The following is a 25,572-nucleotide window of genomic DNA, read 5'->3' as shown; positions in this document are numbered from 1 at the left end:
TCACTGCAGTGCAACATCTGAAGTGCTTGCTTAACTTTAAGCCTGCAAGTAGTTCACTTGTCTTCAGCTTCGCTGGAACAACCTACTACATACGTTCAAACCTCATTTCAAAACACCGCTTTTAGTAGTTGAAAGGACAGCATCAAAAGCTCTGGTTCCCTGCAGCTGTGATAGACAATTCTTTGTACCATATGTATCAAAAGAGAACAACTTTTCATATTTCCTTCAAAGGGCCTTCAGAACAGCCTGCAAAAATCCCAGGGCAGCATTTTCTTGCTCTGAGAAATGACAAGTAGAGCTGACCAACATTTTCCTTACCTAAAGGTAAGCAAAAATACAGCATACAGTGCAAGGGGAGAAACTTGGACATGAAAAGAAGTGTGAACTGTAGCGGGGTATCACTGCCAGTACAGATAATGAAAACATATTTTAACCTCACTTAAAAATGTTTCACCCTTTGACATGCAAACAAACGAAAAATTAGGTCTTGAGCAGACCTATCAAATTTTAGCCCCATTTAACACAATTTTCTGAACAAAGTTATTGTTACCAATTTTAGATAAATTTTACCAGAAAAGGCTTTTAAAATATGCATAACTCAGTGATTTATTATTATGTGGCAGATTGGAGCATATGGGCTAGCTTATTTGCTAGTTGCAATACCAGCTAGCTTGTCTTTAAATTTGAGCTGAAAGTAGTTCTTCAGTTTAAAAAAGAAAGAAAAAAAAATGGTCTTAGCTTTTGGTAGAAAGTGTATCTTTTCTACTTAATAAAGTCTCTGAGTCCCTGCTTTTATTTAGGTAGCACAGGGTAAGACATTATTCACTGCACCTACTCCAAACGCCTGAAGGAGAGGAAGGCAAATATTGAACGTTTTTAAGACAGCAATATTCTCCATCACAAACATCTCTACTCTAGAGCCATGAACTGCAAGAGGATGTTTGGCTCCAGACACACTGTGTCCTGGGCTGTGAGATTTCTAGTGCTGGAACAACCAAGCTGGCTCCACCACAAATCAGGAGCTGGGCTTCACGTTTCAAGCTCCATACTTTTTCTTTTTTTCATAAGAAAGGTACTATTCTGATGGCAAGAGCAGAGCATTAAGAAATAAATAAACATATGCAAATAACCCAAATACCACAAGGCTGAGCAAAGCTCACAGGGGCTCCTGCACCAGCTGCAAGAGGGAAGGATGTGGAGAAAAAGCCCTGCACTCTATGGGTTAGAGAAAGGAGCACCACCTCTGTCCTTGTGGCACAGCCCACATGCCCAACCTCATGCAAACCCGTGAATGCTGAAGAAATCCAAGGCAAGTGGTGAAGCCATGCTTATGCCTGCCTCATGTTTTACTCAGGCATACCTCCTAGACCCAAAAGGAGAGCCACTGTTTCATCACACATGGACTTTATGTGACTGTCATTTTGCAAGGCATTTTATTCACCTGGGATTTAGTGTTATTATTGAGGGTTAAATTCCCACCACACCCTCCCAGAGCAGCCAAGATAAATCTCTCTCTTGTGTGTGACATGTCATGCACTGAAGAGAACATGGGTCACTCTGTTCTTGCATAAGCCTGGCTATGTATCATATGAATAATGTCACCACTGGCATCGGAACTGAAGCCAGATAAGGAGCAAAGTGATGCTATGTCCTTACCGTCCATGTTGCTGACTTTGCTGTGCTAGACTGTTGAAATGATACATCAAAGCTGTGAGGTCCTGGGTAGTCTGTGTTGGAAGGGATGGCTGGGGAAGGTGAGAGGGCATCAAAAGTCGAGCTGGGCTGGGCATAAGGCGAAGGGGCTGTGACACTGTTCTGTGCGTGCTCAGTGTTGTAGGGGCTGGTGGAGGAAGAGCCATTCTGGATCTGCTGGTCCATGCTGTTCAGGAGCCCCAGGTTCGTGTACTGCGGCTAGAGACAAAGAGATACACAGGCATGTTACAGAAGAAACATTAGCACAGGCTGGCAAGCTACCGCATGGCCTTCACAATGGAGGATGCACAGCATAATCTCAGCACCATCATATATGTGTCACACTAACAGAAAGGAGATTTGCAAAGGATATACCTCTTTTTTACATTGGTGACTGAAACAGAAAAAGCACAGCTTCTCACAGTCACACAGTGGATCAACAGCCAAACCGGGAAAAGAGCTTGCATATAACATGGATGTGATTCACACGGCAGCAAGTCATCTCAAGATGATAGAGTCCCTTTGGAAACACCCAGAAAGAGACCGTTTTGGAGGGACCTGACAAAAATCACTAGGTTCCTTATAGTGCAACCAGCTCTAACTTGTACAAGGCTACATCTGACGGTCTTGTGCTCTACACAAAGATTGCTCCTCTTCTTGCGGATCTGATCCTGCTATGCCCATAGACATTTAGGACCTCTGACTCGGGCAGTAACTGCCCTGAACGCTCACTGGAGAAAGGTTCATAGCACTTAACCAGATTGCACTATGCACTCCATTCCCAGTGGCCAGTCACAGACAGTAGTAGAGAGGAATTAAAGGCCTCATCAAGTAGTATGGAAGCCCACAGCATGGAAGGCTTCCCCACATACTTCAGAAGTAGCAGTTCTACTGTGTGTAGCACATAAACGAGTAGACATGGTTGTGCCTCAAAAGTAGCCTTCAGGTACAAAGAACATATGAAACAACTGAAGACATCAAAAACAGGCTAGGGAACAGAGCATAGATTAGGGAGAGGTTAGCAGAAAAACAACATGCCTAATGCCCTCAGTTCTATACGTAACCCTGGTCCCCCACCTCAAAGAGATGAGAAGGGAACAAAGTTCAGAAAAAGGTGGCAAGAATCAGCAAACCCTTTCAATGCCTTCCTGTAATACAGCAGTAGATTATGACTTTTCAGCCTGGAAAAGACAATGAAATGAGAGGTGGAACTTTACATGATAGAAGTGAATAGATTTATAAATGATATGGGAAAAGGTAAATAGGAAATTCATTTTCATGATCTCCCAATAGAAGAGTTAGAGAACACGGAGACATCCTGAGCAGGATTTTGGTTAAAACACACACAGAGTTGTTCTTCACAAAGCCCACAAATAAACCTGAATTTTCTGCCACAAAATGCTGCGGATACTAAGTCTGCATAAGTTCAAAAAAGCATTGGACAAGTTTTGCTTGAGAAAAATCTATCAAGGCAAGCATATCCGATTTAAAAATTCTGAACCACAAACAGTTGGAAGCTGGGAAAGTTCTCTGGGGAAAGAAAGTTACACCCTGCTTTTAGACCTCCTAAGTACCCGGTACTAGCCACTAAGACAGGGCAGCAGGAGGGCAGTACGCATGGAGTTCAGCCAGGTACACTAGTCTCGTTCTTGTGTGTGCCCAAAGGGTGTAGTTTGTGCTCAGGGAGAACAGCATCCAGAAGTTTGTGGTACCCATCCCCAACAGCTCTGGGATCAACCAGGGACACAGAGCAGTAAAACACACCTGGTTCTGCTGTTGGCTGCTGACATGGCAGAAGGGACTCTGGTTATTCCCCTTGCCTAGGTACCTCATTTCCCTCCACATCCTACAGCTTCAATCCCACCCAGAGCCATCAAGCTCACACGTATGTTAGTATTTCAGCCAATTTCTCCTGACTTCCCTCTTCTTTCCAACAGTTGCTTCATTTCCAGAGACAGCTTGATATTATCAGCCAAGCAGCAAAGGTTCCTTGAGTCAGAGTACCAACTTCAAGACTTGTAACAAAAAGCTTTCCCAATACTGGGAATCCCACCAGCCCTGTGGAAGCTTTGAGAAGCACACCATCAGTCTTCCATGGGCCTGAAAAGAAATGGCAGAAGCTATCATCTGAACTCCCCAGGGACTGTGGACAAGCCATTTAACACCCAGCTTTGCCAATCATTTCAGCCATGTAGGAAAACAGGCTGATCGCTGTGCAAGGATGAAGTGCCCTCCCTATGCCCAAATACTCTGTGATCTCGGCTGGCCTTCCACAAAAGGAGGAAGTAGAAAAATTTAAATTCCAACTAGAGCTCTTCCTTAGGTTACTGTCTGTTTCATTGGAAGAGGCTGATATTTTATGGAGTTTTATTTAAAAACTCAAGATGAGGCTGGGGCTCTGTGGTCTTCAGTGAAGCACATAGGACCTTCCAGAGATGGATCAGCTTGCTCCTATAAGCTGTGGTGGGAAGGAGGAGGTCTGGTGGGGAACAGCACAGAGGACTTCATTTTGGAACATGGGATGGTCTGCAGAGAGAATCAAGAGCGGGTTCCCTCCCTTGATCTGTCAGCAACAGGCTGTGTCCTTGGGCAAGCCACCTCACCTTCCTCTCCACCCTCAACCTACTTCAGGCAGCAAAGTCTGCAGGGCAAGGATTGCTCCTTACTATGTAAAAAGCGCCCTGCTTAATGGGCCTCTGTTTTGTCTGAGGCCTTTAGGCAGCAGAGTAATAAAAGCAATTACATATTGAGTCCTAATTCTGGGTGAGCCAGTGACTCTGCGTGTTGCCTCAGGTTAGTCATTTGTCCTCCCTGCCTCAGTTTCCCCATCTATAGGAACAAGGATGTTATAAATGCCCAGCACCCCCGTTCTATGGGCAAACAAGTATCTGCAATTGGACTCAAAAGTATGGTAAACAGTTGACATAGGAGAAAACAATCCAGACTGGTGGTTCTCCAAAAGAAGACTGCAGCTTTGGCAATGCAGATGACAGTTATGTCTCACCTCCTGCAGGCTATTCAGCCAGCCAAGACCTATTTAACGGGCTTCTGGTATGTGTCTTTCCTTGAGGCTAATTCTGTACAGAAGGAGACAGAATGCTGATGTACTGCATGATGTACTGCCTTTTTTCCAGCTCAGTAATTTTGTATTTAATAAAAAAACAAATCTCCCTGCCCTCCTGCCCAAGAATACTCTAATAAGACCTGAAGACTTCTCAAAAATGTAAAAGTATCACTCAGTTGTTTCATTCCTCATGGAGATTGCTATCAGACACACTCCCTAACCAGCAAATGATGAAAAGGCAGCTGTGATGAAAACAGCCTCCTAAAACAGCTCAGACATACAGACAACAAAACAGTAGTGTTTCAGCTTTCACTTAAAAGCTATTTCTTCTAATCCCAGGCTACTAAAGATGATGGAGAAAGATCATCAAATGGGCAGTTGGTGTTAACAGGATTGAACAGCTTGGAAACGCTGAAGGTGCTGCCTGGAAGTAAAGCCAAATAAATAAATAAATAAATTGCCGCATTAAAATTTAAGCTATTCCTAAGAGAATCAAAGATCCTTTTCATTCCTTTCAGTCCAGGGACCATCTGTCTAAATGTTACCAGTGGAGCAGCCATTCCACTGCATTTAATACACTCACATGCCACAGCCGAATGCCATGTCCCCATTTACTCTTTAAATAACTATTAATCTCCTTGCACTTATCCTCACTCTGACATAAGCAGCTGCTGGACTCCCCTTCTCCCCCTCTAAGTCCCACCAGCCTGGCCCCTTGCTCCCCTCCCCAGGCAGGTGCTCCGTTCCAGTGACAAAGCCAGTCACTGGGTTTGCACACACACGAGCACTAACCCTCGTCTCGAAGCTATGCCCCAAGGCAGGGGGAGAGTTGTTTGCGCTCAAGGGGTCAACATCTGAATTGCTTGCAAGGCTTTTGGAGGAATCAGATAAGGCTTTTGGAGGCACACGCCTTCTGACAACACAACAATTAGAGGGGCAGCAGGCCCGGCAAAGGCGTGCGCAGGAATTCACCGGCTGCAATAAAACCCCTTCGCCCCAGACACACTGTGGATGGCGAAAACAAAGAGAACAAGGAGCTGCTGGCACGTCTGCAAGACGTTGTTCTCCAAGAGGGGTCTGCAGGGTGTGTGTGCACACACACATCCTCCTTTCACCATTTACAGAAACACAACAGCATTTAATTCAGAAGTCAATTCTCAACAGGCTGGCAGCCCAGAATTTAGCACATGCTCATGTTCTGCTGTGGTGTTGTTTAAACACCTGCAGGATGTAGTCCCACCACCAGTTTCTGGCAGAAGGAAAATGCCATTTGGTGGAGAGAAATGCAGGCAAAGCTGAGAGAAAAGACTATCTAATTTTCAGTGCTTATGTTCTTACCATCAAGTTTCTGAAACTTGTTAATATCATTGAGGCATTACAGAAACCTTCAGGTAAGCTTAACTGCCAATTATTAGAGAGCTACAATTAAATCGAAGACTATGTATTTTGGAACATTGTTTCAAAAATGTATCTTGAGCTTTCAGTTTCTCTTCTACCTCTGATCAGCTTCACTTTCAGGTTTTCATACTAATTCACACTTCTAGACTGGGAAAGTCATGGTTTCACTGGAGAGCCTGCTGAATTAAAACCCAGACCGAAAACTGCAAAACTGTTTAATAATTTGCTGGGAAGACAGATCTCCCTAACTAATGTGGTGGACAAGAAGAAATCCTCCTGACCCCAGCGGCACTGGGTCACTTGCCACAAGAGGGCAATGCAAATGCTCCACCATGCATGTAGGTTCTGATGTGCCAGGGAAGACTCCCCAGCACACTCAAGTTGGGGCCCTTCTTTTCCTGCCCTTTAGCAAAAGCTCAACCCAATTCTTTGGTCACAGCCCGCTTTTAAAGCCGTTGTGTTAATCAATAAGAGATCTGCAATGGGACACACACCCACCAGTATGAAAGCACAAGGCAAGTAACACAAGCGAAGAAAAGTTCTCAAGGGGACTTCCGTGCTAAAAATCCCCTAAAATATACAGCTCCCGCTTTTAACCACCCAGTTATCAACATTTCAAAGATAGTTTTGAGAGTTTCTCCACTTGAGAAAATAAAGGAAAAGTTACCGTCTTCAGGTGTAGAACACTTGGATGCCTCCACCCCTACCAAAATCCTTCTCTGTATCAGCAAAAGAATGCACATCCATGTTGTGCACCCAAACCAACAAAATCTTAATTTTCAGTGCTAGATCTATGTGGCTAAAAGCATTGTTCAGCTACTGAAAAAGCCTTGCAAAACATCATCACTGGTGATTATTCTCTGAAGACAGGAGGAGATGAAACTAATAAACTACCAAGGTTGTTACAAACAAGAAGATTTTGCAAGGCAGTTTGCTAATTCTGGGATTTGCCCTTAACTGTACCACAGCTGATGCACCAGGGCTAACAGCTGCAGGACTGTAGAACTGATACACCAGTAAGAGCAATTTACAGCATCATTTCCGTGGTGGACCAGGTAGAGATTCAGATTCCTGCTGGGGAACAGCTCTCAAGAGCAGGAGGGTGAACTTTTTTCGGAGTGCTCAATGCCTATCAAAATCAGAAGACAGATACCACAAATACATCAAGAAAAAAATTAAATCAACCTGTTTTTTCAGACCTTCTTAGCAAAGGATTTTAGTGGGTGGAAATAAGGCACTTAAGCTCAACAAAAGTGCTTCTATCATAATTATTAATATACTGCTGACTGCAACACTATGCATCTTTGCCAGTTGCTCAGAAGGCAGCTGATACAATGCCCAACGTAGGCACGCTGCTTGTGCCATTACAAAGAAGTGCCAAGAAATGAAGGCCCCACCCATGCCCCTCAGCTAAGATCAGGGCTGAAGTCCTAAGAGATATCTAATTCACTCATCGCAATGAAAGGTGTGATTTGGTTTGCATCTCTAGCCACTTTCCTCATCAAAAAAGTGAGACTGAAAAACTTTATGCGTCAGACTTTCCACTCAGCTCGCATACATCCGGACTGCACTCCTTTCAGGAGGAATAAGCTTAGTTTGGACATTTCTCCAAGCCATGAGAGGAAGACATGCACAGGTATTTCTACATCAGCTCAAGCCCAGATCCCCAGAGAGAGCCAACAACAGGTCTCTTGGCCTCTGCACTCTCCACAGCTCCATTTCTAAAATGGAAACAAATCCTATAGATCTTTTTTGAAGAGGTTTTTCCCCAGAGGTACTGTACAGCTAAACACATCAAACATTTGGAAGGCCACAGATAAAATGACAGTGTGCACCATGTACTCAATGTGAAGAGAGAGGGAGCAAATAACTTTGGTTGAACCAAAGTTATCAACAATTACCAAGATAGGCCCACAGGCACTATAGCTCCTAAGCTTTAATTACTATGTTTCATGACTTTTAACACTGTAACAGGTCAGTCTGATTTGACTAATCTTACTGTTGTGCCACAGATTTTTCCAGGAAAAGATGAGACTGTTTCACATCCCAGTAGCATTACAGGTTCCCAGCATGATGGAGTGCATGGTACTAGAGGCTCTTGTCCTGGCTATTAGACCTGTTGCAGCACAACCAAATGTTTAATGTATCAGCTTAATCCCACCTGGGAGCACAAGTATTTCTGCGTAATGTCTCCTGCATTATTTAGGAGGGGATCTATTTGAGGTCTATAAAGCTGTGCAATAAGCACAACCACAATAATTTTAAGACACTAAATTCAAGAATAAAGAAAAAAATATTCTTCCAAAGGGGTCAAGTCAGGGGGCGGGGGTGGGGGGGGGAAGGGGAGCATCCCTTCCTGCAGTTGCCAATCAGCCTTTTGGCCATGGCCAGCTTGGTAGACAACACACTACATAAACTAAGCAGGAGAAATCAGTGCACATCAGTAATTTGTGAACACACCCCATCACACCTGAGAAACACTGTTTTGTATACTGGAGTGAGGGAGGAAAGTCTGAGCAATTTTTACTGGGATTAGCTATTTCAGTCTGCACGCCATACCTCATTTACACCCTTAAATTTACAAAACCAGCACAATCTTAAGAGCCATGTCCAGTAAGGCTCTAATCCATTTGTTCCCATTGAGACACTGTTCTGTTGAACTCAGCAGAACTTCCTGCTCAAGTTAAAGTCCACATATGCAGGTATTTTTAGGATTGGAGAAGATGACAAATTAATGGAAAACAACAGAAAGACAAGTTTCTGTCCACCCATAAGGTCTGTAAGCGTTGGAGTTGTCTTGTTTCCCCCCAGCTGTAATTGTTTTCCTTTTCAGCTAAAGCTTTGAGTTTTGCCCCTTGGTTAATTCATTTAACTCAGCAAGAAGTGTTTTTCAGCCAGAAGCAGGGCTCCTTTTAAAACAAGCACAGCCCAAAGCAGGAATGCCTGTAATTCCTGACTTCTACCACCTGCCACAGATTCATGTAAAAAAGGTTGTCTAATTCGAGGATTATCAGAATGACAGGGCTTTCCACTTCACACAAATATTAAATCTGGACATCCTGCATTGTGTAAATATTCCTACATATTTTCTAATTAATACAAAACCAATATCACTGAATTCCCTAGAGCTGTGGTTTAGGCTTTCTTTTTTCTTTTTTTTTCCTTTTTTTTAAACAACTAAAACAAACAAACAAAAAACCTAAACAAACAAACAAAAAAAAAAACAAAAACCGACATTCCAAAAAAACAACCTCCCCCAAAAACCTGAATTGGGTTCTTGAAAGAAAATACCTCCTTCTGTAGAAAACAGTTTCATTTCTGAAAGCCAGGCCTTTCATTTTAGTATCTAGGCTATGCTTAATTATTTTGAAAATTCAGACAATTTTAAACAGGAAAAGTCCAAGATCCAGACCTCTGCCACAGTCATTTGTTACTCTGAGCTGGTGCACAGCAATTTATTTGACATGTAATTGGAAAACATACAAGCAAAAAGAGGTGGAAAAAAATAAAAATTATATAGCATCATCTCGATGAAATGCAAGAAATCACGAGACAGCAGAACTTCATGATCTTACAGCAAATTGATTAAATAACCCAAACACTCAGCTTCCTAAAACTAAATCAGAGACTGAGAGTTTCCTGTATTCTCCTGTTCCCAGCTTGACTACACAATGTCAACAAAGATCTGAAGAGCTGCAAGTACAGATGATATGGAAAGGCACCCCCTCATGCTCCCAAGAGATGTAAACTTAATGGAAGACAAAGACCCACATCAGGAAAGGTAGAGATAGACTGCAAGATTTCAGCAAGGTGCTTTTTTTTTGCCCAGTTTCAGCGTCTGAGAAAAACTGTGGAACCATAGCTTGTCCAGGTGCACAGAAGTCCTCCTATGTGCTGAGTTTGTACAGAAATGCTGAAAAGTTAGAGAGAAAAAAAATAATCTTTAAATATAAGAATTAATTAAAATATAAATGGAAAAGTGGGATGGAGAAACAGGGACTGCAGAGGAAATCTACAGTAGTTGATTAAAGCTGCCTTGTTTCTTGGCCTCTTTACTGGACACTAACCATCGATGGTTATCAGTCATTTCAGACATGCAGCATTTTATTGTGTTGAGAGGGCAGCATTAGGCTGAACAAGGTATCTGTGTGTCATGAACAATGAAAGGCTGCAGACACTGTAACCACTAAAGTATGGCCATAGGGCACAAGGGCAATAATCAGGGTCAGAATAGCACCAGGAGTTGAAGTTAGCTAGCTAGTTAGTTTTACCAAGGTAAAATACTCCACTTAGGTAGCATGTTAGTCAGAACAAGAAATTCAGAATCCAGATCATCTGCAAATTAAATAAGTCAAGCAGGTAAGCACACACAAAGAGAAAAAAAGGAAAAAAAAAAATCCCCACACATAAACCCCCCACACCCACTCTTTGAAGCATGGTGCAACTGCGGAATATAAGAATTCATAAGAAGAATTATAGGAGGGCAAAGGGCAAATTAAAACAAGTTAGAGCAAGTAAAGGAAAAGGGTTACACTGCAGCATGAGAGTCCCCATAGATTAAAAGAAAGACCTACTGAATTTTCTATTCTATTTGGCCATTCCATCTGTACAAACCAGGTGAGAAAACTTCAGGATGATGCTCACAAAAGCCTGAGACACCAAACAGCAGACTGAGGATCTTTCAAGATTGAGTGGGGAGTCAAGAGGGCTGGCTGCCAAACTGATTATGCCCCAACTGTAGAGAATAAAAGGAGGCAGGGCTTTGCCTTCCAACACTTTCTTTTGTATTAAAATAGCTCCTGACCTGCATCAAGCCTGCACCCAAGGATCTGTTGGGGTTCAGAAGGATGCATGAAATGGAGAGACCACCCTAACTACCCTTCCTCTGTAGTGCATGTCAGAAGCACAGCTTTGCATTACTGCTGCAACCTACTTCTAAGTCACGAGCAGGAGTTATGTGCATTTTCCAAAGATTCCAGGCTCTGCACACAGCAGACCCAAAAGCTGGTATTTAGAGGGGGAAGGTACGTGTTAGACACAATGTGCATGTAAAAACAGTAGTACGTCCACAGTGACTTCACTCCATCAGAGTTACAACCATCAAGAATATTTTCCCCAACCATCTATATCACATTACCACACCTAGGATTTCCACAAGGTTCTCTGGTATGGGCCCTCTGGTGTCTAACAGCATGACCAAATCCACTTTTCAGTACCTCCCCATCCAATACTGCTGACCTTCAACAAACATTAAAACACATGGTGCCACAGGGCATAGCTTCAGAGATCTACATTTGAGGTGATCAGCTGGACTGACAAAGGCTCATCTCAACTGCTTTCCCACCTTAATATTCAAGTAGTAGTTTCCTGTTGCAAAAATATTAGATCACACCCAGCCAGTGCATGTTCTAGTTTCATTTTTATGTACTTCTTGCACACTTAGCTGCTGCTGAAAGAGGGTGGAGGGAAATCCACTCATCTCTTTAGTTCTGGTCAGTCACCAGTGCTCCTGAGAGTGTCAAGTCTTATGCTATGGATAAAACGCAGAGTAGAACTGCAGCAGTAAGAAAACACAGGAAAAGCTTGCAGAGGCTATTGAGGATCTCATGGATTCAACTTAAATCTGCAGAATCCAAATTTTACAGGTACGTCAGTCAGAATTTTAGTCTTTTCTTTTAGCAATCAGACCCCCAAGAAGTATTTGTAATGAAAAAAAATGTTGTGATATTACCTAAAAAAACACCCCCCCTCCCCAAAACCAAGTGAAATTACTAAATACTCTAAGTCATTTCCAATGCAGCAGAGACCACTTGCTGACTTGACAATTTTGCTGGCAGTATGCTTAAGTCCTATAAGGTTACAGGCTGAGAGAGTGCATCCACCTATTCCCTATTGTTCTGTTCAGCTCCTCTCCTGAGGCATCATGCACCAGCCCTATGCATCAGCCCCTTACACAGCTGGACTGCAGCACAGGGATTTCTGCTTCAGTAGCACAGTCAAAAAGCTCAGCGCTGCACCTCCTCCCCTCTCCCCCTTCCCAGAAGATTCGGCAAGATTCTTTGTATTTACTTCCTAGATGTGGATTAAAACAGAAAGATTCATATCTGTCGAGACACAATTCATCCCTTTCATTCCCAGACACTACCCCACCATAAAATATTTCCCCTTCCCTCCCTAAACTGGGCGTTTCCTCCCACTCTCTTGCCCTTGGTAAAAACATTCATCTTCTTGCCATCTTAAGGAAGTTGGACTCCTCTCAAATTTCACCAGGTCCCCTTGTATACCACTTCCCAAAGTCCTTGGGGGGAATTTTAATCCGGATCCAAACTCTGGAATCAATCCCAAGAGGCTTCTGGGCTTCCATCAATGCATTAATTTTCAGGCATGCCCAGCCTTGCCACTGGGGTCCACTTCCAAACAGAGAAGACAACCGAGCACAAGCCCAGAAATACATCACACCTTGAGCTACCTATTCTAGATACCAACACACACGTCCTGGTTAAAATATTGCTCCTTTAGTTGTACCACAAAGACTTCAGGTTAAATAGCAGTGGCAGGGGATTTGCAAAAAATACAAGGTATCATTGACTGTTCTTGGATCAATTCCCAAATGACTCAAAGACAGTACAAATAAAATAAAAAAAAAAAAACAAACCAAAACAAAAAACAAACAAACAAACAAACAAACAAAAAACCCCCAAACCAACAACCCAACATCAAGCCAAAACCCACATATCTCATGTTTTTGTTGTTTGCTTGTGAAAGGAGCTCGTAACAGTGGTCAGTAATTTCAAACAAAATCACCAAGTTTAGATTCAAATTCCCAAAAAGGATTCAAGTTTACTTCGCCAAAGCCAATATACTAAAGCTTTCATGTGCCTTATCCAAGACTTCCCCAACAGTCATTTGTTACTGATTTTACTCCTTGTGTTAGAAACCTCACAGATATAAACCCCCAATTATCTTTAATCTCATCCTGCTCTATTTGCTCCTTGCTCAAGATAACTGCAAGCAGCTATGCTAAACCTTGAAAGCTTTTCATAGTTTCTTCCTTAGAAAAGAGTTGAGACTCTCACCTGGGAGCCAGTTTCTAAGAAATATGTTCACCCTATGTTTCACAGCACTTCCTTCTTAGTAGCTCACAGCCAAATCACAACCTACAAACTATTGTTTGGCCTGGGCTGCTCTACTAAGGCTTTAATTTATCCCATGGCTTGCCCCTAGTGGAAAGCAGCTCTTAAATCCCTCCAGCAGTTACAGCATCTTCTCACACTACAGCAAAGCTTGGATGGGAAGCTCCATTTGGGAGACTAAAAACTGGAATATTTCACATAAATCATTTAAAACTATAACTGAAAACAAAACAAAACAAAACAAAAAAACAAAAAACATCACCCAGGAAGTTTTTGAAGAACAGCAAGTTTATTCACTTGGAGAGACTCACCCACATGCATAACCATGGCTAAGATCACATACTACTCTAAAGATCATGGCTTTGGTTAGTTATCAAGGGACTCCATCCAAGGTGATCATGGCACCAACACAGCAGAGAGCCTAGAAAACATGTGCAAGTAAAAAACCAAACAAACAATAAAACAAGTTTGAGGTTAAACACCCTTAGAGAGAAATAATTTTCCTCTTAATTCCACTTGATACCAAAAGTGACTTGACACTAATCCAGGCCAAGGGGCACGAACAAAGAGCCTGAGCTTATTTCTCCACTGGAGAGGATAGATGGAGTGTTGATGATGGTATATGAGAAGCTCCTTTCGTTACTGATGATTTATGCAACCTTGCTTTAAAAGAGTTGCATTCATTTTATTGCCTACTCTGCACATTCTCAAGAGGCGTTGGAGGCAGTGCCAGAAAAATAACAGGGCTTAACAGTGTCTAGCGCAAATCCATCGGTGCAAGAGCTCCTTTTTGAAGCGTTTCCAGATTTTTTTTTTAGTGGGAACATTTTGTAAATAGAATTTAAAATTTGCCTTGAGGTAGGCAACACCCGCTTTTATTCAGCCCTTCATGATAATGAAATAAGTAGTTTCTTCACTAGTTATAGCCAACATCTTCCAGAGGATAGAAAGCGCAAAGCACACGATTTATACCCTCCCAAATCCCATATCCACAGCTTTCCTGTTGCAGATGCCATGTCTTCCTCATGGAGCTAGTGAAGTTTGTCTCACAGAAAACAGAGCTGCAGATGGAAATAAACCCTTCCACCAGGCATAGCTTGGCAGACACAACCCAAAAGGTTGCCATCAGATGGGTTGAAACACACAAGGCAGACAAATTTTCTGTTGTTTCTCTACGCTCAGGGAGAAAAGAAAAGCAATTTCACTTGACTTAAAACCAGTACTATGTTATTAAAAAAAAAGTAAAGTAAAAAGAAAGAATAACAGCTCCTGAGGGAGTTACATGGTAACATAACTGGGCCTGTGTCAGAAGAAATCGGAGAATTCAGGTGTTCGTGATACTGTGGAAGATTCAAGCCATCAGACTGATAAAAATAACCAGTCAAAACAGCAGTTCTTGTATTCCACAAGGGATAATCCTGAACAGAAAGTATATGGATAATTTCAGCCTGTCTCAACTGAGACCATTTTACAGCAAACAAAAACGGATCCTTTACAACCACCAGTTCAAAACTTAAAACATCCTCACTCTACAGCAATGGAAGCCGTTTTCCATCTTTCACAGTGAAAACATTTTCATTCTAGAAAATATCTAGCATTAGTTTCTTGCCAAATGAGGCAAGCTAACAATTTGCCAACAACTGAGAAATCCCCCTTTCCTAATTTCATACTGCTTATTAACTCTCATTCTAAGTATGGAAAATTGTAAAACAGAGATGCAATTTCCAATGTTGTTTAGTGTGATTACACTACTGTGCAAACTACAAAATGTGTTACTGAGCAGTTATGACATTTTACACATGGCCAAACTATCCTGACTTCTGCAGAAGTGTTTCACACGACACACTCAGAAGTTAGTGCTATGAAGAAGGGCAGAACGTCATCAGGTTTCATTTTGTAAAAGACACATTCATTCTTTCCACTCGCAGGCAGGTTACAATCACTTATTTCTGAGCTACACCCACAGCCTTAGACTGCCAAAGGTCCAGTTCCTCCATCTAAACCAGGGGGAGGACTTCTCCAGGTAACATCCTCAATTCACTGCTCAACATGGGGTACAGATTACTGCTACTGTCAATACTGACATCACCAGAATTTTTCGTTAACCAATTATGAAACAACAGATGACCATCCATGCATAGCAAGCTCACTCCAATAAGCGGTTGGACCCTCATCTGAAACATACTCAACTCTTACACTTCCTTGTGTTTTTCCCCCAGAGTGGCCCTCTTATTTAAGTTGGGATGGAAACGGGAGCACACGGCAAGAGGCAGGTCTTAGCTTCCCATTGCTTATCTCTCTAGACTTCTTCAATCTCTTCATTGGCAGACACAAAAAGGGCAGTAGCACCCTGAGTCTTTTCAAACAACAGATACAGGTATATCTAACCTTTGGCTCTTCTATCTCAGGTTAAACCTTCACAAATGAACTGCAGTTTTAAAACATACCACAGAAAAAGGTACTTGATCATGTAGGGCCTCTAAATCCTTGCAGAAGGCTGTTGCAGCCCAAGAGTAAGACGCATACACACAAGCCTGCACAGAAGATGTCACATGACAAAAACTTTAGCCCCTTAAGTGCAATTACAGCAAAAGCAAAGGATGGATACACAGAAGTACAGCTGGAATTGCAGCTGAACACTATCAAGGAGCACAACCCTGAATGTATCTCCCTGTTTCTTGCTCCTAATGAGACTGTGCCCAAATGTGGAGGGTGTTGATACCATTTCAATCAACAGAGGCCACTGAAAGGCACAGCACTCATACCTCAAACTGGTATAGCTCAGAGAGTTTTCCTCATGAGGATCAGGACTTATTTGCCTACTAAGAGCCAGCAGAATCCTGAGACATTGTCACAGATAAGAGGAGGAAGAACCAGGGAAAAGGGTCAGGTTTAGCCAAAACCTACCTTGAGAAACTCATTAGGCTTCATATAGCATCTATCCAAGTGCTTTCATCCTGGGATAGGATGAGCTGTGGGTTGTAGAGGGTATGCACAGATGAGCCTTTCTCCCTAGTATCTCCAGACTAGAGGAAGGGAGAGAGTGGGCTGCTATCCTCAGAGACCATTTCCTTTGCCTCAGGTTTGGTGAAGGCCACAGAAAAAGGATGGCATGAGGAGAAGAGCCTTTGCCAAATGCAGTTGGGGTGACCAACGCCATGGTTCAAAAACAGCCAAGGAAGACAACACTAGAGTGGCCATGGTTTTGTCCTCTTTGGTATTTCACAGCCAAATCCAGGCTGACAGCAATAATAGGCCCGTCACACATTCACTGTATATTAATGAAGCTGATGCTCAAAAATGAGCTACAGCTCAATTCCCAGATTCCTTAACCTTTAATTAATGTTCGCTGAACCAATGTTCAAGATAGGTGCAAGGAATTTTCCTCTTACTGAGGAGGTCGAGCTCCCTCAGGACATCCTTCCACGCCACCACCAGAGACACAAATGTCTGCTCCTGCAAAGAGGAAGGACTTGCATCCAGGGCACTATGCTCAAATACACACTTGAATTATTGTAAAAGCTAAGAGGGAAAAGAAAAATAACCAAAACCATACCTTTCTAAACAGGCTATCCTAAACCTCAAAGATATTTTCAGCAATCTATATACAGTTTTTCTTAATTTCCAGTGTGAAGGAATGCTGCCAAAAAGCCATAAAGCAGAGCACAAGATATTTTAGTCCAAAAGTAGCTTCCACCACTCCCCTCCCCAAACTGTGATAAACATCTTAACAGAAAGGGATTCCTTAATTTGTCTCTCTCCTGCAAAGAGCAGGAAGATCTTTAAGAAGGTTGAAGGATACAATCAAAGTCACGGCACACATTTCTTATCAGTGTTTGAACAAGACGTGTTTATTCTTTTGGCAATGCTTTAATTCGATTTTAGCAAACACTCCAAACTCTGCATCATCATCTCAGCCAAAGTGCAGAATCCAGAGTCTGCAAATGGAACCTATCGCTTGCATCCTCCCCTCCTAGCACATGGGAAACTTGGACAAGACTGGACAAACTTGCAGACACCCACTTCACACCCAATTTTGTGCATGCTCTCCCGCAACCATTTGTGCAGAACACCTAAAATTCCAGGTATGGAGATGAGGTAGGAAGACACAATGAGATCCAAAGGGCTCTGTTCATCAGTACCTCATCACTCCATTATAACCACCTCAGCGCCTCTCTCCTTTTCACATCTCCTACTCAAACACACAGGAGTGGATCTCCAGGGTCATCAAGTCCAGTGATCTGCCAACAAAGAGCTTAGTCGTTCTTATAGTCAACCCAGATCAAATGCAGGGTTAGGTTAATCTGGAAAAGTGGTTGGGGCAGGTTCCACCTCCAGCCTTTCAGGGCTGTGATTCACTTCAACACCCTTCTCCCCTTTCACAGCATTTTCTCAACCAGATTCTGCCCATTTGGGAAGAACTCGTCATCTTACTGTGGCAGCCGGCACGGTGCTTGCGGGCATAGGCACTGTAGGTGATGGTGCAAGCTCACCACCCTGACCCTGCAGTCCGCACAGGGGCTTGCACAAGGGCTGGTTCCCACGCTGCAGGGTGGAACACACTGTACCACCACTGGGTGCAAAGGGTAGAGCTCAGCATTTGCAAGCAGGCAGTGAGCATCCTGGGACTGCTGGGCAAAGCACCCAAGACATGGGTTTCAGGTAGGAAGGGACTCCCTGCTCTCAATATTAAAACTTGATTCCAGGAACTTAAATAGTACTTAAGTTATTTTGTCTGTTTTTAAACCCAAACTACAGTCTACACCTAGTTTTTAATGTTTTGCTATGGGTCCCATGTGCCCAGTCCAAGTAACAGCTCCAAAAATCTAAATTCCAGCAAGCACCAGATGCAACGAATTGCTACTTCTATTTCTACACTGAGGCTTTTAGTTATTTTTATTTTTTAAGGAAACCATGCCAAAGCCTACATCTTGTTTTCAGGCTTAGAATGGGTGAGGTTAATCATCACCAATATATTTTAATTGAGCAATAACAAGTCTCCCTCTTTTGAGACGAGTCATTAGAATGGTTGCTCTTCCTCAGAAATAAAGCCAAGTCAATGTTGAGTTTTTCTTCCCCAGCATACAGCAAACACTTCTCTGGGTGAACAAAGTTGGTGCACCATGTTCAAATCCAAGATGTGAAAAGAGGACTGGGGAGGGCTAAGATCAGAGTTAAAGCCTTTTAAAACCCCTCCTCTGACAGAAAAAGTGATGAGCGGCATTTAAGTGGAGCGAGAACGCTCCTGAACGCATCGCTTCTGACAGATGAGCCCAGCAAGTCAACCATAGGGACTCCACAGCCCCACCGCTGCTATTCAGTGAAAGTTGATCAGATAGCAGCAGACAAATAACGCCAAGCAAACACTCCAAGAAGTGCTCTCTCCACATTTAAGAGTTTATAATTAACCATGAGTTAAAAAAAGAGAAAAGGAGCAGCCAATTTGGGTCTTCCATACAGCAGAAACAGCAAGGGACCATGCCTACACTGGGAGTTTGTACTCTCGACAGGGAAAGCACGATGGTTTCAGTTTACGCCTTGCTCTCCCTGAACTGCAAACTTGTGATCCCAGGCGTGCAAGCCCCAAGTGTACTTTTAACAGGCTTTTCCTCACCAGCTACCACATCTCCTAGCCAGGCTTTTGGCCCTACAATTCCTATTTTGTTTTCCATGTGGCTGAGCTCCTGTCTGCTTTGGGTCTCACACTCTGTGCCCCCACTTGAAGCATTCTGACCAGGAGTACACACACGCGCGTGCAATCACATTCACACAGGGGAGCTTTTGCTGCGTTGCCATTCTGACGAGTGTCAACACAGCTGCTGTCTCCATTGGAATGTAAACCAATATTGTTGTTAGATCTCTCTCAACCCCAGGTAACTTCCTCAAAGATTTGCACAGTGTGTGGCAATTCTCTCCACTGTCACTTTACAACGCATCAACCCAGCAGGTTAAAGACAGTTAAACAACAACAAGAAAAACAAAACCCCCACAAAGAAAAAAATAAAATCAAAGCTGCAAATGCAGTTTGCGTTCCACGGGTGCCCATGCAGTGCAAAGAGCAGTGGAAAGCAAAATGCATCCATTGTACACACATCCATCCTCATACAATATATGTTTAGACAAAACCCTTTATAAAATCTCGCTGCTGCTGTAAGACATGAGGCAAAGTATTAACAGCACTAAGTAAAACAGTTACTAGTGTGGAAGCTAATGCAACATTTGAAGCAGAGAACCTTGGTTTGCGTATTATTTTACTTAAAAAGATAATCTAAGAGGGGATTTATAATACATTTTTTTGTTATTTCCTATATACCATCCACTTTAAACCACGAGCAGCAATTTTAGCAATAAAAGAGTAGTAAATGAGTTATGCTGTCATCACAGATAGTGTTCCGACTGCTAGGGGAACACTATCTGTATGCTCTGCTCATAAGTGACTGTTTTGTCTTGCTCCTCTAGTGAATAGAATTATTTGGCTCATTAAGCTTCCCAAATCAAATTCAGTGTCCCAAATGTGAAGACTCAAAGATCACTCCCATGCAGGTATCTAGCCCAGTAAACTCCACTTCACATTGTAAAGTGCAAAAGTTTCAGAAAAGCAAGTGTGTATTCCACACCTAACTTCAGGACTAGAGGGGTGAAAAAAATCGCACGAATTCACTAACCACAAAAATATAGTGAAGATATCATAACGCAAACCTAGAATCCTTACCTCGCTATACTGGGACTGGGCATTGTTTTCCAGGTACAACATGTTAGCAGTCAAATTGATCAATGCTGCTGTTCTTTCTTCTGGCTCCAGGATTTTGACAAACACCTCCCACCCCCTAGAAGACCCTAAAAATATGTGATGCTACTTGGAAGATAACAGGACTCAGAGTGTGCCTCTCCGCATAATTGAAGTTTCTCTTATATACCTAACTATAGGCAAGGAGGAGGAGGTGGGGCTCTCCTCCTTTACCTGTCCAATCTGTCAAAGTGCCACCTGGAGTCCTCCACTCCAATGGAGAGAGGCCTCTCCCAGCTCATTAAGTAGTTAGAATTCCTTATCACCAATCTCTAAAAAGCGAAGGGAAAGGAAGGGGGGGAATGACACACCAAAAAAAAAAAAAAAAAAAAAAAGTAAAAGAAAGAGAGAAAAGAAACTATAACTTTCCCTTGTCACTTTTCTACAAATTTGGGAACTCATAAGACAGCCATGGAGTTGCTTCAAAACAGTCACTCCAAGAAACTTCCAACTTACTTATTTTCTGAGAAGACTCCAGGGTTTGGTTTGTTTTCATGCATGGACTTTGTCGCTACCAAAGCCCAAAGTGTTCAGGACAGGAGTAAGATGCAATGCTTGAGAAGAGAAGCGCTGTGACACAGCCGAGTCTCTGGCTGCTGCAGCATTAAAAACAAAACAAAACAAAACAAAAAAAAAAAAAAAAAAAAGCAAATGATCCAAAGGACTCACAATTTTTAATTAATATATGGGAAAAGTTGTTCAGTATTGCTCAGTAAAAACTACCTGGACTCTGTGCCCACAGCAAACTGAAAGCTAGGAGAAGGACTTAGCCGAGGCTCGACCTGTGGGAGAACAGAATGAGCAGACAGGCAGAACAGAATGGCCTCACTGTGATTTTACTCTGAACGAGCAGACAAGATTCTCCACACTGTCCCTGCAGAGATGCCCGGAGCGTGCCGGCGGTGCAGGGTCTGGGCTGCGCCAGCACCGGCCGCCCTCTCAGAGCAGAGCTGGCTCACCATGAGCCGCTCTGAACCGCCCCACTGGAAAGGGTCCACCGCCATCCCACTGAGCGAGCGAGATGCACGGCGAGAACAAAAGCCGGCTCGTTTTGCCTGCTCCCAAAGGGCAGGGTAAGCGCCATCGAGCAAGGGGAAACAAAACACCTTTTAAGGGGTGGGGAGGGGGGAAGAGAGGAAACCAAACATCCAGATCAGAGCACAGCCGCTTGCCCTCCCAGCCTAATGACAGCGCTTCAGACTTTTATTTGAGGACCTGTCGTCAGGCAGACCGGTGCCTAATTGCTGAGCACCCCCATGAACTGCAAGCGCTCACAGTCAACACCAAACCTCCCGCCGCGGTTAGTGAGCAACTGACCCACAGGTGCTTTGCAGGGGGGAGAGGGGTTCTAGTCAGGGCTGAAATCCACCCGTGGCTTCAACATTTCTGCAACTGAGCCTCTGCCCTGGAGCTGCTACTGCTCCTGCCACGGTGACTCCCTTGCCTTTGGGCATCATTTAACCCCAACTTTCCGGGCACAAAAGGGAGGGGACTCCAGGTTCACAGCAAGATGAAGGTAAGTGGGCTGTGCTGCTTAGGGTGCTAACGGCTCTCCAGGCTGCCTTCTCCAGCACAGCAGCAGCAGAAGCCATCACTGACTTCCTACCAATCTGTGAATTAACGCTGCAAGCTCACGCCAGGCTGGAAACAGGCAAAAGACTGCCTCTTGTAAAATGGGGCAAAACCATCCAGGCAGGAACCAACACACGCACAAACACAGAGCAGCACAATTGCAGTGCCCTCTCTACCCTGCAACAGCTCTTCACCATGAGAAGCAGGGTAGGTAACTCATTTAGCCCTAACACTGCAAGCACAGCTCAACAGAGCACTGCTGGGCAGAAGAGTGAAAGGTTGCAAGCTTTCCCAGTGCACCTTCCCAATGCCTTCTCACTGAGGACTATGCAAGGAGGTGCTTCAAAGAACAGGCTTCAGAGAGGAATGCTGAGCCCTCCCCAGCCCAGATAGAAGCCTACCTACCACCACCAGCAATATCCCAGCTTGGGTCGGGGCCACACACACCTTCAGCATTCCCGAAGTACCAGCAAAAGCTTGGTTTCCTACATCACAGCAACTCAGTAGACCACTGCTGCAGACCCTTCCCCTCCTCTCCACCTTCTCTGGCACCACCTGACACCGGAGGCTATGCTTTGGGTGAGCCTAGGGTGAAATCAGGTAAGGCTGCACGCTTACCTGATCTCACCCAAGATGGGTACAAGCCAAAAAGCCACACAGGCACTAATCTGGAGATACAGGCAAGGTTTACTGGGAGCAGCCACAGTACCAACAGCCAAAAAGTACCACTGAAAAGTTTGCATGGAGCTGGAAATCACCTGTAAGTTTTCTGTTGTCTAATAGTGAGGAAAAGTTCTGCTGTGCTCAGAGGATCATTCTGACTCCTGACTTCTGTCAGGTTTTTGATACTGGCCCATGAGATCAAAAGCTATGGAGGGGAAGGAATGAGGAGGAGAAGGTACATACATAGGTGCCCCAACCTCAGCTAGTCATTGCAAAAACCTCTTTCATTAGCTCTGCTATGAAGCTCAGAGGATCCCCCTTTTCCAAGTCATTTATACAGCACTGTTGTGCTAGGTATCAGCCATCTCCTGTCCCACAGGTGGCTGGAGGTGGTTGTGGGAGAAGCAACGCCCAGATACACAGAGATATGTGGAGGTTTATCCAAAGATATCTGCATGTCAAACATAAGGAGAAGTGTATATAGCATGAACAAATTGACACGTCAGCACAAATCTCTGCCCTCTGTACACACAGACCTGACCTGGCTCAGTGTTTTAGAGGCATTAGCTTGTGCGGTCATCTTGAAGTGGATGTTGGACGAGAGGCTTTTTGCAAATCAGTCATTCACAAGTGACACAAAGGAGGCCACCACCACCCTAATGGGGGTGACAGGAGATAACAGAGCACACACAAGACACTGCACCCACCAATGCTGCTACAGTCTAGGCACAAGTGTACCCTCTCACTGGCTTCAGACTTAAATGCACCCCCTTCATAAGACACTTCCCCCCATTCCATGGGCTGGTGTCATGCCCTGAATTTTCACATTGGCACTGATGATAGTTCAAGAAAAGAGTAAGAGGCTTGATCACTTGCCTTTCTGCTTTACCATAAGAAAGAAAAGTTCCTGGAGTCTCATTTGATTCTCCTCTTTTGCAGATGCCAAAAATTTCCCACAGATGAGTGTCCAACAACCTAATGGCAGTGAGGCAGCATCATTAGAGGCTCTCTCTGAAAACCTGACTCCCTGAAATAATGCATGCTTAAACGTCTGAGTCACAAAACCAAAGGGACCCCCACCTCCTCAAAATGCACACTCACTTCTCAGCAATGAGACAGTGACAGCTATTATTCATCTGAGCCCTCTGGACAGGTCTCCAAGGGAAACACCAGCATCAATCCTGTTGCAACTGTAATGGCTGAAAGTCGTGGTAAGACTGCAAATAGAGATTATACCTTGTTATACCAATTAGCCTAGTCAGAGAAAGTAAACAGATTCAGGCAAAGGCCCTCTCACATGTTAAAATGAATTACTTTTTGTTGAGGCCAGATGAACAAGTTTAACTCTTTTCTGGTTCAACTAGCTCTCCCCTACTCTGAACAGGAAAAGAACAAACTAGAAGATAAAGAAATCAACCCAAAGCATCAGTAGCTGTGCAAAGCCTGGCATTTCACATATCCGATGTTCAGTTAGACTGAATTGAAGCAGGGAAGCTCAGCCTCAGAAAAGGAAACCTCTTTAAAACAATTTACCTCCAATACTGAATTAAAAATAATAATTGCCAGTTAGATTTGAAAGTTTCAGCAGCAACCCCACCAGGTCTGACTCAGATATTCTAGAAAGCTTCTGGCAACACTTTGTGACTCCTGCTGGTATGCTGAAGAATGCAGTAATACGCAAACAAGACCCCTAGGTTTCCAAAATGAGGCACCAGACAAGTCAAACTGCTGATTCAGGTTCTTTGTTTGAATGCACTTTCCCCATGCGACTACAGCTCGTCCCAGCCTCTCTCACTGGTACCTCTCACAAGTTTTCAGTAACCCTTCCTGGACGCAAGGCAAGTGCACTAACTCACGATGATTAAAAATGTCATTGCCCCAATTGTACTGTTAACTGGGCATTGTGTAATTTCTCATAGAAGGGGCGTGTGTGCGCATGCACCCGCCTGCTTGTTGGGAGGCTCATGCAGAATTTCCTGCAGATCAAAGAAATAAAGTCGCCTGCTCAGACCTCTCCACTCTTACAAAAATAGCATCTGGATCAACCGCGTCACCACGGAGTGTGACATTCATTCAGACATGTTTACAAATTAGGACTGAGATAGCAGAAGGAGGAGGGAAAAAATAGAATGCGGGGCTTGGTTTGGGTTTGGGTTTTTTTTGTTTGTTACATCTAAATAACTGCTGAACACTCAAAAAACAAGCCTCTGCCAATTGGCTTTTGGAGTCTTTCCAGTGAAGACTTCACAGGGACAGATGTGACAGACTGCAATAGCAGGCAACCAGGTTCGAGAGCAAGTAGAAAATGCTTTCAAAAACGTAAAAGTCACCCTCCCTTGTTGAAAACTCAATCAAAGATGGTCTTCATTGCTCAAACGGTAAGGAAGAGGTGAAAGAGTCCAGCTCATACTGAAACAGGGACTTCCCCCTTAAGAAAAAAATCATCCACGGCAAGATAAAACAAAAAAGAGATGTTGCTGGAAGGCAGCATCCTGCCCGCTGCTGACTGGATACAGCCTTCTATGCACCCTGGGCAGGCTGCTCCATGCACTGCATGGGAAATGCAGATCATCCCTATGCAACAGAGGAACGGGCACCCCCAGCTCTCACAGAGCTAACTGCTCTGCTGCAGCCACGAGCAGATTCAGTGAGCTGGCTTCTCCACCACTGGCTCGGGGGAGGTGTGATGCCCATAACTTCCTTTGGAAAGCACTCAAGTGTCTGAAACATCAAGGCAGAAACATGCCTTTGCTGCAACTGCTTAATACTGAGGATCAATCCCTTATTCCAAGGAACTCAAATTACATTACTCGAGCCCCCCCCATTTTGAAAGTGCAGGGTAAACGGATTCGCCAAGGGCAGGAGAGTCCAGCTCTGCCCACCGCACAGGTCGGCTTCTCCTTCTGCCCAGGGAGCATGCTCTCCCCAAGGCAATCGTCTGTCACAACAGCCCTGCCCTCCGACCCTAGGTAAACATCTGCGCACGCTGCTTATTTGAGCTCTTACAGTCTCGTTATCTCCCCCAGAACACCCCTAGGGCTAATTAGAGAGTTAATGGCATCATGTCAGGAGATAACGCTATAAGGGGGGAGCAGGGAGAGGGAAGGTGGAAAGGAATTGTGAAAGAAAACCAGTTCCCTTCACAACCACAGTGCAATATTGGTTTAGGAAGGGCACACGTAGCCCCTGGGGACTCTGCCCTTCAGCTGCAGAGTTCCATTTATTAAGAGAGCAAAACACTCTGAAGAGATCCAGCTCTCCAG

At 43.9% G+C, this 25,572-nt stretch overlaps 1 protein-coding gene across 7 annotated transcripts in view; it reads right to left on the bottom strand.

Moving 5' to 3' along the window:
* The window catches only part of TP63 (tumor protein p63), a 90,466-nt gene that overhangs the window by 49,938 nt on the left and 14,956 nt on the right, over positions 1-25,572 (bottom strand). For 6 of the 7 annotated variants that reach the window (XM_061348855.1, XM_061348853.1, XM_061348851.1 and 3 more), the window contains one exon: positions 1,657-1,911. In XM_061348855.1, coding sequence (XP_061204839.1) covers positions 1,657-1,911 — 255 coding nt within the window. Of the gene's footprint in view, positions 1-1,656; positions 1,912-19,999; positions 20,135-25,572 lie in introns of those variants that run through there. The other variant, XM_061348856.1, reaches the window with a different exon arrangement.

The sequence above is a fragment of the Neopsephotus bourkii genome, unplaced genomic scaffold (genome assembly GCF_033783945.1).
Source record: "Neopsephotus bourkii isolate Nb327-2 ecotype Australia unplaced genomic scaffold, CSIRO-AGI_Nbou_v1 NB_369, whole genome shotgun sequence".
NCBI lineage: Eukaryota > Metazoa > Chordata > Aves > Psittaciformes > Psittacidae > Neopsephotus > Neopsephotus bourkii.
The sequence above is the reverse complement of the archived record's forward strand: the minus strand, read 5'-3'. Positions and strand labels throughout refer to the sequence as shown.